This window comes from Aureobasidium subglaciale, assembly GCF_000721755.1.
Source record: "Aureobasidium subglaciale EXF-2481 unplaced genomic scaffold scaffold_3, whole genome shotgun sequence".
Lineage (NCBI taxonomy): Eukaryota > Fungi > Ascomycota > Dothideomycetes > Dothideales > Saccotheciaceae > Aureobasidium > Aureobasidium subglaciale.
In genome coordinates, this window is record NW_013566992.1 from 851,914 (window position 1) to 867,195 (window position 15,282).

At 50.7% G+C, this 15,282-nt stretch overlaps 7 protein-coding genes across 7 annotated transcripts; 5 read left to right on the plus strand and 2 right to left on the minus strand.

The window, feature by feature from the left end:
* Positions 1-181: 181 nt before the first annotated feature.
* AUEXF2481DRAFT_2417 (uncharacterized protein) lies at positions 182-1,863 on the plus strand (the record flags this gene model as incomplete). The annotated part of the gene is made up of 2 exons (XM_013491208.1): positions 182-1,191; positions 1,245-1,863. 2 exons carry the CDS (start codon positions 182-184, stop codon positions 1,861-1,863), a joined length of 1,629 nt encoding a protein of 542 aa, XP_013346662.1.
* A 1,080-nt stretch (positions 1,864-2,943) lies between these two features.
* AUEXF2481DRAFT_36984 (uncharacterized protein) lies at positions 2,944-6,023 on the minus strand. The gene is made up of 4 exons (XM_013491415.1): positions 5,854-6,023; positions 5,019-5,800; positions 3,690-4,806; positions 2,944-3,635 (listed from the first exon to the last, which is right to left on the minus strand). Exons 1-4 carry the CDS (start codon positions 5,993-5,995, stop codon positions 3,415-3,417), a joined length of 2,262 nt encoding a protein of 753 aa, XP_013346869.1. The 5' UTR covers positions 5,996-6,023; the 3' UTR covers positions 2,944-3,414.
* A 169-nt stretch (positions 6,024-6,192) lies between these two features.
* Positions 6,193-7,644, plus strand: AUEXF2481DRAFT_62654 (uncharacterized protein; the record flags this gene model as incomplete). Its single annotated transcript, XM_013491484.1, has 3 exons — positions 6,193-6,839; positions 6,895-7,249; positions 7,303-7,644. 3 exons carry the CDS (start codon positions 6,193-6,195, stop codon positions 7,642-7,644), a joined length of 1,344 nt encoding a protein of 447 aa, XP_013346938.1.
* A 684-nt stretch (positions 7,645-8,328) lies between these two features.
* AUEXF2481DRAFT_26849 (uncharacterized protein) lies at positions 8,329-9,453 on the plus strand (the record flags this gene model as incomplete). Its single annotated transcript, XM_013491306.1, has 2 exons — positions 8,329-8,341; positions 8,402-9,453. 2 exons carry the CDS (start codon positions 8,329-8,331, stop codon positions 9,451-9,453), a joined length of 1,065 nt encoding a protein of 354 aa, XP_013346760.1.
* A 478-nt stretch (positions 9,454-9,931) lies between these two features.
* On the plus strand, positions 9,932-11,292 carry AUEXF2481DRAFT_36987 (glycoside hydrolase family 18 protein). The gene is made up of 2 exons (XM_013491416.1): positions 9,932-10,330; positions 10,402-11,292. The coding sequence occupies exons 1-2, from the start codon at positions 10,004-10,006 to the stop codon at positions 11,161-11,163; spliced, it is 1,089 nt and encodes a 362-aa protein (XP_013346870.1). The 5' UTR covers positions 9,932-10,003; the 3' UTR covers positions 11,164-11,292.
* Positions 11,293-11,531: 239 nt separating this feature from the next.
* On the minus strand, positions 11,532-12,630 carry AUEXF2481DRAFT_62733 (uncharacterized protein; the record flags this gene model as incomplete). Its single annotated transcript, XM_013491489.1, has 3 exons — positions 11,532-11,980; positions 12,016-12,537; positions 12,594-12,630. The coding sequence occupies 3 exons, from the start codon at positions 12,628-12,630 to the stop codon at positions 11,532-11,534; spliced, it is 1,008 nt and encodes a 335-aa protein (XP_013346943.1).
* A 419-nt stretch (positions 12,631-13,049) lies between these two features.
* On the plus strand, positions 13,050-15,105 carry AUEXF2481DRAFT_77438 (uncharacterized protein; the record flags this gene model as incomplete). The annotated part of the gene is made up of 3 exons (XM_013491519.1): positions 13,050-13,311; positions 13,366-13,799; positions 14,236-15,105. The coding sequence occupies 3 exons, from the start codon at positions 13,050-13,052 to the stop codon at positions 15,103-15,105; spliced, it is 1,566 nt and encodes a 521-aa protein (XP_013346973.1).
* Between the last annotated feature and the right edge of the window lie 177 nt (positions 15,106-15,282).

The window sequence follows — 15,282 nt, forward strand, 5'->3', positions numbered from 1 at the left end:
GGGGCGGCCGAAACTTGGCCGAGGCAGGATAAGACGCTGTCACCAATGCGCTGCCGCCGCGGCGCCCTTCCCCAAGTGGCAACTCCATAACCATAGAGCGTCTTGCTTTCTGTCATACATCAGGCCTGCATCACTCCATATTCTATCCCCAAGATTTGGAGTAACAATTACCTAAGCAGATATGCCGCCAAAGCTTCCGATTCTTGTCAGCTCAGCATCGGTATCAATTCTGCTGGCACACTACGCGCCTGCTTACGCTCTTGGCTCGCGCGTACAAACCTTCTTCCTCGTCGCCTTCACAGAATTCATTGCTTGGGCAACATGGCGAGTGATAATTTACCCGAACTTCCTCAGTCCCTTGAAGGGCCTCCCGGAGCCCTTGGGTGCCAGCTGGTGGAACGGACATGCATCGGCAATCATGGCAAACCCGTCAGGCCATCCGATGCGTGAGTGGATAGACGCGATACCCAACGATGGGCTCATCAGATATACCAACTGGTTCAACTCTGAGAGAGTGCTCCTCACAAATCCGAAGACGCTTGCAGAGGTTCTTTCAAGTAAGAACTATGAGTTTATTAAGCCAGCCCACTTCCTCGACATTATTGGCAAAATATTAGGCATTGGACTGTTGTTCGCAGAGGGTGACGAACATAGGACTCAGCGCAAGAATCTCATGCCGGCATTCTCTTACAGACATATCAAGGACCTCTATCCTGTTTTCTGGTCAAAGTCAAAAGAGATGGTGGAAAGAATGTCCATTGCGATGCAAGAAGCCCCTGCCGAAGACGGAAAATCTACCAACGTCGTTGAAGTCAGTGATTGGACCAGTAGAGCCACGCTGGATATCATCGGTGTGGCCGGCATGGGTCGCGATTTCCAGGCTCTCAAAAATCCGGACAACGAACTAAACCAGACCTACAAGACTATTTTCCATCCACCCAAGTCTGCCAGGTACTTACAGGTTGCCGGCATGTTTTTACCACGATGGTTCCTCAAGAGTCTGCCTATCAAGCGTAATGATGAGATTTCAGATGGGTCTGCCCTTATCAAACAGACATGTCGTGATTTGATAGCAGCAAAGAAGATCCGCATGGAAAAGGGTGATGCCGATGACACCGATATCCTTAGTGTCGCTTTGAGGAGTGGAAGTTTCGCTGATGAAAACCTTGTCAGCCAGATGATGACTTTCTTGTATGTTACTATACCTTTAAGGACTTCTTACGGCTATACTGATTGACTTCTAGGGCTGCTGGACATGAGACTACTAGCTCATCTATGCAATGGGCCATCTACATGATGTGCCGTCATCCTGAAGTACAGGCTCGCCTACGTCAAGAAATTCATTCGAAGCTGCCCTCTGTACGCGACCCTCAGGCTCGGATTACCGCCTCGGATATCGACAACTGTCACTATCTTCAGGCAGTGTGCAAGGAGACACTACGTCTATGGGCTCCTGTGGCTCTGACCATGAGAGTTGCTGCTCGAGACGAGACCATCAATGGCCATCCTATCCCCAAGGGAACGCTCGTGGTTGTCGCTCCATTGGCAATCAACTGCAGCAAGCATCTTTGGGGGGATGATGCAATGGAGTTCAAACCAGAACGCTGGTTGACGGATGGTGTCAGCAACAAAAATGGCGGTGCTGAGTCCAACTACAGTTTCTTGACTTTCCTCCATGGCCCGCGATCCTGCATTGGGCAAGGATTTGCCAATGCGGAATTCGCGTGCCTTCTTGCAGCGTGGTGCGGCAAGTTCGAGACAGAGTTCGAGGACAAGGATTATGTTCTTGAGGTCAAGAGTGGTATCACTTCGCGACCCAAGAATGGCTTGCGGGTCAAGCTAACGGAGGTCGATGGATGGTAGAATGCTCGCATGAGTTTTTGACGCAGCTGATTCCGCACGCTTTTATCCTAGATCATGCAGATCGCATGTATACTGCCCCCATTAAACAGGGTATGATTTCAGCTTGCGATGCGCTTGCCTCCGTGGGTGATGTCTTGGCTGTGCAGACACGGCATCTTGTGACTTCGGAATCAATTTTCCTCGTAACTCAGCCAAAACACTCTCATCGTTACGCGATGTATACCTAGGGTTTGTAAGTATGCTAGTTGGAGCCAATGCAAAGTCAGAGAAGTGCAAAGATTCGTGGTCGAGGCTGGAAAGGTTGTGCCAAAGCAATACCGGGGCCATCCCACTCGCATAATGGACATGTGTGTCATTTCTAACGTATATCAACTGTACGGTAGAAGAATTGCGCGGCAATTCGTTACCAGACGTTTGTCTACTTTTGCGGCTTGGTGCAGCTAGCGTAATAACATGTGCTTGTTGTGCATTCCAATGGAATGCATCTATGCGAGGATACACAATATTGACCTGATATCTCATGAGGACGTCCATGTAGGTCAGTTCAATGCTCCAGCGAGAGTTCAAGCTGTCATTGCACTCACTCGCAAATTTGAACCTCTTGGTTTAGCTTCCTGGTGATAAAGGGCATGCCCGTCAAATCCTTTGCAAGCACCCCAACTGTCAGCATGAAACCTCGCGAGGGCTATCATACGAGCCGGGTGATTGTTCTAGCAGAGTCTCAGCGTGTCAATCTATTCACTCGCAAACTTGTACCTCGAGCTTGACTTTCTGAGATCCGCTGCATGGAGCACAAGATACTTTGTGAGGATGTCTAGGCTTGACCCAAGAGTTCGCGAGGGCAATAATGAGGCTGAGATGAGAACTCTCGCGAGGTTCAAAACTGTCGACTCACTCGCTCGCAAAGTTGAACCTCTAGGTTAAGCTTCTTGACGGTATAGGACATATGCCATCAAGTACTTTGCGAGTACTTCCAGGTTCGACATGAAAACTTGCGAGGGCTATCTTCCGAGCCAGGTGATTGTTCATGCAAAGTTTCAGCTCGTTAGCTTATTCACTCGCAAACTTGTGCTCAGAAGTTGGCTCTTGGGTGATACACTGTATGAAGCACAACGTTCTTTGCGAGGAGATCTAGTCTCGACAGAAGCTTGCGAGCGTAATCGGAAAGACTAGATGAGGGTTCTCGCGATGTTTCAAGCTGTTGGCTCACTCACTCGCAAAAGTACAGCCCTAAACTGAGGTCCTTGATGACGGGCTGTCTGAAGCATACCCTACTTCGCGCGGATTTCTAAGGTCGGTCCGGAAGTTTGCGACGACAATGTGTTGGGCACTTAGGACTACTTTCGATAGTCGCAGTATGTATAGCTCGCGTTTTCGTACGCGGAGGAGTTATCGTTTCATGTTGGTGAAATTGAGAATTCTGGATCTGGGCAATCAAGTCTGCCACAAATCATCTGACAAGCGGTAGGGTTATTGGATTCAGTAAGTGCAGCTATAGTCAGAACATGTAGCTTTGATCTGCCAGAGATGAGCAATGTTTGTGGTGATCAGTCACGAACGACTCTCACGCGCGACCACCTCTATAGGAGGCTTCCTCGGGTCGGAGATGTCAATGATCCACTGCTCGCGTTCCTCGTCATCCTCCAGAGCCTCCTTCATGAACTGCTCTTTCAGTGAGACCGCCTTGTCGACTATCTCGGATACATTGAAGGGCTGGAGTGGCCCCCCAAATTTGCAGTACTTGCGAAAGATCTTCCGATACACGTCCGGACCTGGTCATACCTGTCAGTGGGAAGGGCAGACCGGAAGATAAGAGATGAATATACCTGTGAGCTCCAAGAGACCTTCCACTAGTGGATAGATCTGAGAATCCGGATCCCAGCAGGTATATGGGACGTTCGATTGCTCAAGCGGAACATACTTGAGGTGCTTTTCCTTTTCTGGGTCAAGAAAGACGCGACCTTCTAGTTCCGCACCAAGTCTCTGATCGTGAAGAATTCGCCAATTCTCCCTCCATCTCATCATCTTGCGGTCATCATCTTCTTCTGCATCGATGATCGCCTGCCGCGATCGTTGGAGTTGCTGACTCTGAGAGTATTTCTCTGCTGATCTGTTTTCTTTGAGCGAGGTCAATTGCTGCTCAAAAACACTACGCACAAGCCTGATCTCCTTGATCATACTGATAACGTTTCGACCACGTATAGTCTTGATCTGCGAGCCCATGGCCTGGTCTGAAAGGTAGACGATGGTTTTTGCCAGACTCCTAGATATGTTCACCTGCTCGAAGGTAAGTTTCGTCATGGTCCCAGCCTCCGAGAGGAAGTAAGTCAGCGAGTTGTGCAGCAAGCGCACGACTGTCGGAAGTACTCGTGTGAACATGTACTTGAAGCCTGTCGCTGTATTCCAACCGGGCTGCTTAAGCACGGCCTCTGCCTCTTTTGTGATCAAGTTCGAAAGCTTGATGACTTTGCTTGTCCGGCCGTAGTCCTTTTCAGCTTTCCAGCCATCAATGGTCTTTTTTGAGCTGTCGTAAGCCTTGAGGATGTGGACTCCATGAAAGCTCCGCTCGAACCGGTCCGAATTTGCTTGTTTGTGAATGACGCGGGCAAATCCCAGGGCTTTGATCAATGGCTCTGGCACAGGAACTGTCTGCGAATGATCAGTTTCATTGTCGTGTGTCTCATCCTCAATAGTCTCGTCTTGTGGATCGTCCTCCTCGACAAAGCTCTCCAAATTTTGCATTCTTGCCCCTTCATGTCCAGATATGCGAGTCTGTGGACGCGCAGGACTCTGGCATAGCTCAACATTGGGCTGTGGAGTATCTTCTTCAGGTTCAGCCAGCTGATTGCTCGTTGACCGCACTTCGTTGACCCGAGGCAATGGTGTGGCCTCGCTGGTTAAAGCACCTGCATTGGCCTGGGCGTGCGGGTCTTGGTCCAGTACCTGCAGACAACAAAGTGTTAGCGTACTCCACAGGTGAGGTTTAACTCAACCACACCGAAATTATGACAGCTTCCAAAGAGGCATTCATCGCAAAGAAATAGACCATTCCGACTTGAGTGTGTAGTCATAGCACTCGAATTCATGCGCAGCTCTGCATGTGAATGATTGACATAATTTGTTCGGTAAAGCCATCGACTTCATTTGGTACGTACCGGTCGATGTGGCTCCTCCATCGAGGTATCGGGGATTTGAGCTATGGTTGGAAATAACAGTGGCGGAGCATCACTCTCGATATCCGGGTGGGCGGACTGGCCTGCGCTGGCAGTACCGACTGCATTCCGTAAGACCCCTCCGGGGTGAGTACGTTTCCGACCCTGAGACTGCGTGATAGATCGAGTTTTGTTCATGGCAGTTGGCAAGACACTCTCATTGTCGACATACTGATGTTGTGTCCCCGAGCTCGCACGATCGTTCTTTCCAATCTGCTGGTTTATGGGTACAGATAGATCGAATGTTGGCTCTGCTTGTTTTCCCGAAGAGCGAAGAGTTCTCGAAGAACCAATCAATACTGGCGATGGAGACGGTACCACCTTTCTAGGTACCTTTCCTTTCGCTGAAGCCGGCTTGCGAGCACCTTCGGGATTCTGCACTGAGACGTTTTGACCACGCTTTTGCCGCTTGTTGGAGAGTTCCCGCGGATCATCTTGTGGAAGTGAGTGACCGGTCTTGGTTCTTGGATTGGTGGCACTAGTCGATCTCCCAGGCGAAGCATCAATATCGAGCAATCGAGTCCGCGGAGCAGTTGTTATCAGCCTCTGTGGACGGTGGTACAATGTATTTTTTGGTCTCTTGGGTAGTTTTCCAAGTGGAGCAGAGGATGTGTTCAAAGCTCCAGTAGTTACATCATCAGATCTAATAACTGCGTTGATTATGTCCACTTCTGGAGGTTGCTGATTTGTGGTAGGGTGAAAGCCTTCCTCCTGTCCCTCGCTCTCTATTCGACGCAGTCAGTGTTGACGTCTTGTGTAGGTCCGGGAAACTAAGTACCAGGCATATCGAACTGTGATGGTATTGGAATGGTACTTCCGAGTTTTGCAATTCGAGGTTCTTCAAAAGCGCTTTGATATGAATCGTCGTGGGGTGAATCCTCATCCGAATATCTACTCACGAACAGCGATTCCGGGTCCATTGTTTCAGCGCATTGTTCTTGAGACGAAAGATGGCTGATATAAAAGGCAGGGTCGTTCATAAAGTTCGATGGATGGCTGGAGAGGCTAGATTGCTGAGCTTGGACCACCAAGACCGCGAGACGCAAGATTGGGAAGCGCGTTCCACATCGACAAAGTGCAACATCAACACAGAAATTCAGAATATCTGTTCGACAATATGACGGACGACTTGCGCAATGGATCCACCATCCCTTCGCTACATGTCATCGACTTTTCTTCCCGTCTACACTCTGAAACGCCGTCCAAACGTATCAACGATGGCGACGACCTTTCATTTTTCTTGCGAAGCTCTGCCTACGCCGATATCATGACCTGGATTCTTCAATTGAATCGCTCCATGATCCCTGTGAAGCGTGCAGACGATTCACATACTGTCGAGACATGGCCTCTGAGGTCGTCCGCCATCACATTCTCCCCCGAAGTGGCCAAGTTGAGAAATCTTATCCACTCGCTCGAGGCTCTGATGGACGAGGCACCTCCAGAGTCTGGCCCTCGACGATTCGGTAATGCTGCCTTTCGTACCTGGCACAGGGCTGTTCAGGAAGCCACTCCATCTCTTTTGCGAGACGCCCTCCCGGAGAAGCTGTGGGGCCGTGCTCAAGGCGACGCCGAGCTGAACTCACTTAATAACGAGTTGGCTGCATACCTGTTGGGTAGCTTTGGAAGTCCCGAGAGACTTGACTATGGTACCGGGCATGAGCTGAGCTTTCTTGCCTTCTTGGCTTGTGTATGGAAGTTGGGAGGCTTCGCGCAATCCGAACGTGGTATGGAGGAAAGAGGCATTGTCACTGCTATCATACAGCCGTAAGTCTCAACGCCGGTGCAATCTTTCGGGCCCGACAATCTAACCAACGTGCAGTTATCTGGAGCTTGTTCGCAAGCTTATCCTGACCTATACTCTTGAGCCTGCCGGTTCACACGGGGTATGGGGACTCGATGACCATTCATTCATACCATATGTTCTAGGTTCGGCTCAGTACTGTGCACCTATCGACAAAGACTCGATCAAGGTGCCCAATGAGGGCTCCCTTTCCCGTTCGCCAGCAGCAAATCGAACAGCCAAGAGCGACTCGGTCGATATGTACAAAGACACCAACATGTACTTCTCCGCGATTGCCTTCATCTTTGATGTCAAAACGGGCCCCTTCTGGGAGCACAGTCCTACCTTGTTTGACATTTCCGGTATCAAGGATGGATGGGCCAAGATCAACAAGGTCTGAAGCTATGCCATCCTGATGTCAGTGTATTTTTGCTAACAGATCAGCAGGGGATGATTAAGATGTACAATGCCGAGGTTCTTTCCAAGTTTCCTGTCATTCAGCACTTTCCATTTGGTTCTCTGTTCAGATGGGAGCAAGATCCAAGTGCTCCGATGTCTGTAGCATCTGCTCACATAGGTTCTCAGCCAAGGCCATCAAATTCATCCAGCACCAATAAAACGACTTCTGCCCAGCCTTCCATGAGAGCGCCATGGTCAGGTACGGCAGGACTAATGTCGGCAACGCCTGTCACGGCCGCGCCAAGGGCAGCGACCGGGCCATCATTTGCAGCAAACGGCGCAAGAGCACCATGGCCGAGAGGTCCGCCAGGCTCTAACCGGCCAGCTTGATCTGTTCTCCAGAGGCAATGCGTCTTCCGGGGATGTGCTGGCCATGAACGTGGAAGGAGTCTGACGGACTCGGAGGGTCAGAATAGGTGGCGTGCCATCACTGACTTTTCGAAGCTCGCACTTGCCGGTGCTCGGGTACGGGCAAAACGGTTTCGTTTCGCGCACACATGGACAAACGGTGAGTGGGGATTTGCATGCACATCTGCAGGTCGAGGGCGCTGTACTACCACGTGTGCCGCATTGCAAGAGTGATCCAAAAGGGAAAAGAAGATATTAGACAGCACGCAGGACGGACGCAAAACAGCGATAGTGTTGGAAGCTAAAGGCTAGAGGCGGCGCATTAAAGCTGATCTTCCGTGGGGACGGCCAAAAAGAGGAAAGCGATAAATTGCCCTCGACCCTCGTGTATCGGCGCTAGAAGGGTCCGCGAAAGCTTCTGTTTGCCGGTTGGGTGCTGAACCAGAAAGTCAAAGATGTCTGGTCCGCTTTGGAACGAGACACGAATTGACAAGACGTCTTTACCTGTCGCTCTTGCCCTCGGCGTAAGCGTGCATCGTTCTCTTCTTTTCCCGTTATCCTTGACCTGAAATCTCACCATCTTTTTGATTCTTGTTTGTCGTTTCACCAACATCTCCATTCTCTTGTCTCACGCGCCCTGGGCAAGCGCCCCACCAGAGTGACATGATGCCTGGAACCTGTTAGTATAATGGTTGTGTCAACCCGAGTCCATGAACCGGTCAATTAACAATCTCCCCAGCATCTCCATCCGACACTTATGAACAATTCAAACGCGCCTTGCGGAATCTGTTTCGACGACGGAAGTTCAGCACCAACGTTGCTGCAGTCGTGAAGCCACAAGCGCCAACGCGTCCACCACGTCCACGGTCAGCCTCGGCCGTCGCAGCTCCTGAAGTCTTCACAAGCCCAGATGTTCCGTCATGGCCTATATTTGGTCAAATGCAGTACGGCGGAGGTCTTTACTGTGCGCCAGTCGAGCTTCCAGGATCACTGGCACCCATGCTCCAGCATCGCTCCAAATCCGACATCGGCCAGCCCATATACCACTCCGACCTTTTCAGCGAACTGGACGCCACTTCAGTACGACGATTGAGTATCATTGGAAGCGAAGCAGGAGAAGATGAGGATCTCGAAGAAGCATACATGAAGCTTCAAGCCGAGTTGAAAGAACAACAAACACAAAATGAAGTTTCGCAGACAGAGGAAGAACATATCACGCCAGAGGAAATCACCGAAATCGCGTACGAACAGTCCAAAGCAATTGAACGACCATCGACAGAAACACCAGCACAGTCAGAACCAGAACATAACCATGATGACGCCTTATTTGAGGACGCGGAGGAGCATCTAGCACCAAAGCAAGAGACGGAAGAATTGGTAGAGCCGGCGAACATTGCTCTTCCCGAGAGCTCCGATTCAGGTATGTTTGATCGACGGAACCGACTTTCGAACGCACAGCTGATTAGCGCAGACTTGGAAGAAGAAGACGACCACTTGGTCACACTAGAAGCTGAAGAGCTGGCCAAGAACGACCCTGCAAACGGCGACAAGGAATTCCATGACGACTCGAGCTCTCTCTACACCTCTGATGGATCCGAAAATGACGTCGACTCCACAACCGACGCAGCCACTGTTTCCACTCCTCGCACCGCCTCGTTGATCAGAGCAGAGATGACCGAGTATTTTGAAGAGAAGATTCCTGTGCTTTCTGAGCCTCCACAAGCCATATTCGTCATCCCTGCTCCAGGCATGGCTGCAACTTCTGGTCCCCTCGAGGAGTTCTCTTGGTGATCACTTCGCTAATATATCTTGTTTCTTTTGTTTCTTTACATATGCGTCGGGGTTCTTGGATTGTGGCCAGCAGGATAGGGTGTTTTGACTGTTTTTTTTTTACATGATACCATTTGATGAACATTCTACTTCTTTAGTTCGATTACATTTTTGGGAAGGGGATTTATGGGTATCAGTCTCGGGCAATCTGCAGTTGTACATAGTATCAGCAAACAGGACGATTTACACATTTCGCATTACCGAGCAATCTTGGACTGTCACTGCGTGATCTGACGATAGGTAAATTCCTACTTCTTTCACTCGAGTTATCTGTCATCGGACATGTCACACGTGTCAATACACCGAGCGGTGTACCGTAATGTCACGGATTTGGTAGATTTGACATGGTGGTTGCTGATCTCTTGGTCGGCATGGGCCAATGCGAGAAAGCGGGCGAGAATGGAGATGATACTCACCCACCAAACTTGTGTCACACCCACATGACTCTTACCCTACGCACGAGAGGAGCATATACCGAAACAACGAAAACCAGATTACCAAACAAACTCAAATGGCATCAACAACATTACTACCGATTAGCCAAGGACCGAGAGTTGTCGTTTATCATCAAACGATTCATCACGATGGGAAATACGTGTCTCTGTTGCCGCTCATTACCAACCAGACGGGCGTTACGCATGTAATAGTGGCGGCTATACATCTTAATGAGGGACCGGGTAACATCACTTTGAATGATGATCCTCCGAACACTTCCAAATATGATACGTTGTGGGGAGAAGTGGCATGGTTGCAGGCGTCTGGTGTCAAGGTGTTGGGTATGCTTGGAGGAGCAGCAAAAGGCAGTTTCGAAAGACTGGATGGACCTGATCAACAGAAGGTGCGTATATAATCTTTGTCCCGAATTGAGGCGAGGTGAGATATGAGCAGCTAACGTGTCTGGTGTTCCAGTTTGAAGACTACTACAAACCATTACATGCGCTGATATCTAAACACAACCTCTCAGGCTTGGACTTGGATGTCGAAGAACACATGACAATCACAGGAGTCATTCGATTGATAAACCGTCTACGTGCAGACTTTGGAACTGCCTTTCTCATCACCCTGGCACCTGTGGCTACAGCATTACTCCCTAACCAACCCCATCTATCAGGTTTCGATTACAGACTCTTGGAGCAAATGTGTGGCAATCAGATTGCATGGTACAATACACAATTCTACTGCGGATGGGGTGACGCAACAACGACATTCTGGTACGATGCCATCATGAGCGTAGGATGGCCTGCAAACAAGGTAGTCGTGGGACTTGTCACAAACCCAGGAAACGGAGCAGGATATGTGGAGCAAAGCACTGCTTACGATGTCATGAGGATGCTGAGAGCAAAGTACCCGACATTTGGCGGTGTGATGGGTTGGGAGTATTTCAACTCGATGCCTGGAGAGCATGGTCAGCCATGGCACTGGGCTGCGGGTATGGCGAGAGCAATTAGACATGCATTGCCGCCGTCGGATCAGATGCAGGGTGGAAGGGGCGTGGAAAGGCCCGGTGCAGGCGGCTTACCCCCAACGATACCAGTGCCCGCTCACTCTTTCCCGGCGCAAGATATCGAGACGCTGCAGAACTTGGGATTCTCAAGTCAGCAAGCGATTGCGGCACTCAACGCGACAAGCGGCAACGTGGAATACGCCGCAGGACTGCTGTTTGAGTACTGAAACACACATACTGTACATGATGATTATAGATGCTAGCATTAAAGACGGACACGGATGGCATGAGTAGAAGAAGATTCATTGCGAGTAAAGAAGCCTATCAAGAAGACGCCCCCCCCCCCCCCCCCCCCCAAAAGCCTTTCCTGAACATAAGCGGGGCATGAGCCGGCATGGCTCGATGACATGGAGGTAGCGAAAAGCGTAAAACAGAATGGAAGAGAAACGTAACAGAAACACGAGGACCCATATGGAGCGAGTATGCTCGCTTTGTTGATCGCCTCAAACGCCAGTAGTGAAGACGAGCCATGCCGATGCAGAGAATTGGGAGAGTTGTAAAAAATACGAAAAGACATCAAGACGTGAGTTGTTGATCAGTGGAAGCCGTTTCGTGCTCCGTAGTACTTTGAGTCGTTGAAGTAGGGGTGTAGGCAGGCCTGCTTTGCGGAGATTCTGCCGGCGGGATCGTAGATGAGCAGCGACTCGAGGAGGTCGATGCCGTCCTCGCCCAAAACTCTTGCGCCGTCGGGGTTGATGATGTCGTCGTCAGGGTTACGGGTCCACTTGGGGAAACTGGGCTTGAAGTCGGGGAAGCTGGTGACACCGGGCCAATCTTGCTCGCCAGGGGTACCGAGGATGCGGAAGATCTTGAAGATCTCGTCGATCTCCGAGTCGCCAGGGAAGAGAGGCTTGCGTGTGGCCATCTCGGCGAAGATGCAGCCAACGGACCACATGTCGACGCCTGTGCTGTATTGACGGCCGCCGAGGAGAATCTCGGGTGCGCGGTACCAGAGGGTGACGACCTGTTTTGTCAAAGTCAGCACTGGGTTGGCAGATGGGAGCAGGCGCAGAGGCGACTTGCCTCGTGGGTGTAGGTGCGAAGAGGCACCCCGAAGGCTCTGGCCAGACCGAAATCGGCCAGCTTGAGGTTGCCCTCCTTGTCGATGAGCAGGTTCTGGGGCTTCAAGTCGCGGTGGAGAATGCGGTGGGAATGGCAGTAGCGGATACCAGCACACAGCTGGTGCATGAACTTCTTGACCATTGCTTCGCCGAGTCCCATGTGGCCAGCGCGGCCGTCCATGCATCCTTCGGGCAGAGGCTTGCCGCGGCCACCTTGTGACACGGGCAGAGCCTCCATGTACTTCTTCAGATCCAGGTCGAGGTACTCAAAGACCAGGTAGAGCTTGTGGCCGTCGGCGTGGACAATGTTGAACAGGCGCACAATGTTGGGGTCGCTCATCTCCTTGAGGAGCGAGATCTCGCGGATCGCAGTCGACGGCACTCCCTCATCCTCGGCTTCCAGACGGATCTTCTTGAGGGCGACGATGCGCTTGTCGGGTGTGGTGAGGTCGCGCGCCTTGTAAACAACGCCGTAAGTGCCTGTAACAGGTGTCAATCTCGTCTCGTGTTAGGCGCCGCCGGCTTGGAAGACGCACCCTCGCCAATCTTCTCCATCTTCTGGTAGTTCTCCATGGCTACAGCTTGCGTTGCGACTTGCAGATGTGAATTGAACCAAGGCCGACTCGTCAACTGGCTGAAGGGCGAGTGATGTGATGGGCGGGCTGCGTCTGGGGCTTCAAAGCAGCGGCCGTTTGTGCCTGGTTTGCGAAAGAGAGAAAGGGGTAGCTCAAACTTGTGCCGATTGGAAGATGCAAGGCTGTAGCTTAGCAGACGACGACTTCTTGCGCTCAATCTATCTTTGACCTGTCAAACTGATGTATTCGACCAACAAAGCCTTTTATTTTCGTCAACAAGTTGCCTCCCCACCAAAAGTAAACACAAAGTGGGCAACAGAGCCAAGATGCAAACACAACAACCACAAACAATCCATCAACATCACCCGCTTATCCCGACTTCCAACATCAACAATCAACAAAATCTCTCTTCCAACAATGACACAGCATCTCGATGCCCATGCTCGTCCGCCTGATGACCTCCGCCTGCAGTACAAGCACTATCAAAAGGCCGCGGTCCACGCACTAGACCTAGACCCTGACCTGTTTGATGTCAACAGACGCAATTTGGCCGCCTGTGAAGACCGCAATTTCTTCCATCAACATCCCACCGACATCATCAATGTCTATTCTCACTTTCTTGGCGAACATGTCAATCCATTGCCATCTGCCAGACTCTACGAGCATCCGGGCCTTCCAGGTATGTCGTCGTTGCACCAAGCTCGACTCTACACTCTTTCTTAGTCCGCGGTAGGTCTCTTCATCATCCCCTCTTTGCTCCCCAAGGAAGTCCAGCTCGCCTTGTTGAACAAACTTCTACATCGCGACCTGCCAAATGCCTCGCACCAGACCAATCTTCATATGCACTATGACATTTCACATCCTCAAAAGTCAGATGGAACACCAGCCTCTTTCTTCTCAGATCAAGCCCGTCTTCTTGTACATGAGCCAAAGGATCCTACCATCCACAAGTCTCTGGCAATGTCTTCGTGCCTAAACAGGAAATTGCGATGGGTTACTATTGGCGGACAGTATGACTGGACCCAGAAGGTCTACCCTTCATCAGCACCACCACCATTTCCAGAGGACGTGGCAGCCTTGGTTCAAGGCTTGTTCCCATCGATGAAAGCACAAGCGGCGATAGTAAATCTGTACACACCCAGCGATACGCTAAGTCTGCACCGAGATGTAAGCGAAGAATGTGATCGACCACTGGTGAGTATTTCCTTAGGATGTGATGGCATATTCATGGCGGGATTGGAGGGCAGCAAAGGTCTTGCGATGCGATTACGCTCTGGAGACGCCGTGGTCATGTCAGGTCCCGCTCGATACGCATGGCATGGTGTGCCACAGATAGTAGCAGGCACATGTCCAGAGTGGATGGCAGATTGGCCGTGTCAGACAGATGAAGCTGATGGAGAGACTTATGAACATTGGAAAGGATGGATGGCACGCAAAAGAATCAATCTCAACGTGCGACAGATGTGGGAATAACAGTATGATGGAGACGTTCACCTCTACAATAACAGACACCAAAACACGTGGTCATCGTGTTCTAGATAGAAAGCAATGTGAATTAACAAGAGGGTGCTTGACGCAAGCCATGACGAAACAGCTCTCGCAGATCACCTCGAAGCTTCATACCTCAACATTCAAAGCGACCTCGCATCCTTCCACAACATTCACAACCGTAATCATGACTTCCACAATCGACTCCTCGATATCACCTCTCAAACCAGTCTACGAGCCGAAAGACAGCTCGGCTCCGCGCAACGAATCACCACAACTAGCCAAACTCATCTCAACTCTCAACCTTCAACAACACATCGAAGGCGGCTACTTTGTCGAGACCGACCGTGACACCAACCGCGTCCCAAACCCTTTCCTCAACACCTCACCCTCCGCGTCCAGCCATGAGCAAACAACTTTCTACACCTCGACAGGCGCCGTAAAAGCAGACCTCGGCAACAAGCTGACAGACGTGGACCCGGACAAGAACAAGAACATGACTGCAGACTCAACAAGCCAAGACGAGACGAGAAATGCAAGCACCAGTATCCATTACCTCTTGACTCCCGAGTCGCCAATGGGAGCTTTCCACCGCAATAGAGGGAGAACGATACACACACTCCACAGAGGACGAGGTCGCTACGTCATCATCCACGCCGACGAGGTCATGCCCAGCTATGACACCCACTCGGCTATCAGGTCAAAGGCAAGAGTAGAGACTTTTATCGTTGGTCAGAATGTGGAAAAGGGTGAAAGGCTGCAATGGATTGTGGATGGTGGGAAATATAAGAGTAGCTTTTTGCTCCCGCTCGAGGGTGAGGATGCTGCGGACAACAATGGCCTGCTCATTAGTGAGACTGTTGTCCCTGGATTCGAGTACAGCGATCATGACTTTATGAGAATCGATCGACTCGAAGCACTGGTCACAAAGGAGCAGGCTGATGAGATGAGGTGGATGTTGAGAAAAGACGACAAAGTAGTCTGAGTATGGTGTCCTTGAAGGACTGGCTCATTGGGCATTTCAACAGCAGACTAAGCACGCAGCTGAAGAGTCGGATGATCAAGGCATAAAAACAATCAAATTATTACTGCTCAGCTATTGAGTCTCAGGAGGTATCATGCAGTCAAATCAGTCAACCACTCGTAATCATCGTCGCTGTGT

Bases quoted from the DNA above. Each gene is read 5' to 3' on its own strand.
- AUEXF2481DRAFT_36984 (XM_013491415.1), bottom strand. From the start codon at position 5,995: ATGGACCCGGAATCGCTGTTCGTGAGTAGATATTCGGATGAGGATTCA. The intron at 5,801-5,853 runs GTACTTAGTTTC...TGCGTCGAATAG, and splicing joins ATCACAGTTCGATATGCCTG to AGAGCGAGGGACAGGAGGAA. The intron at 3,636-3,689 runs GTATATTCATCT...AGGTATGACCAG, and splicing joins AGGTCTCTTGGAGCTCACAG to GTCCGGACGTGTATCGGAAG.
- AUEXF2481DRAFT_36987 (XM_013491416.1), top strand. From the start codon at position 10,004: ATGGCATCAACAACATTACTACCGATTAGCCAAGGACCGAGAGTTGTC. The intron at 10,331-10,401 runs GTGCGTATATAA...CTGGTGTTCCAG, and splicing joins ATGGACCTGATCAACAGAAG to TTTGAAGACTACTACAAACC.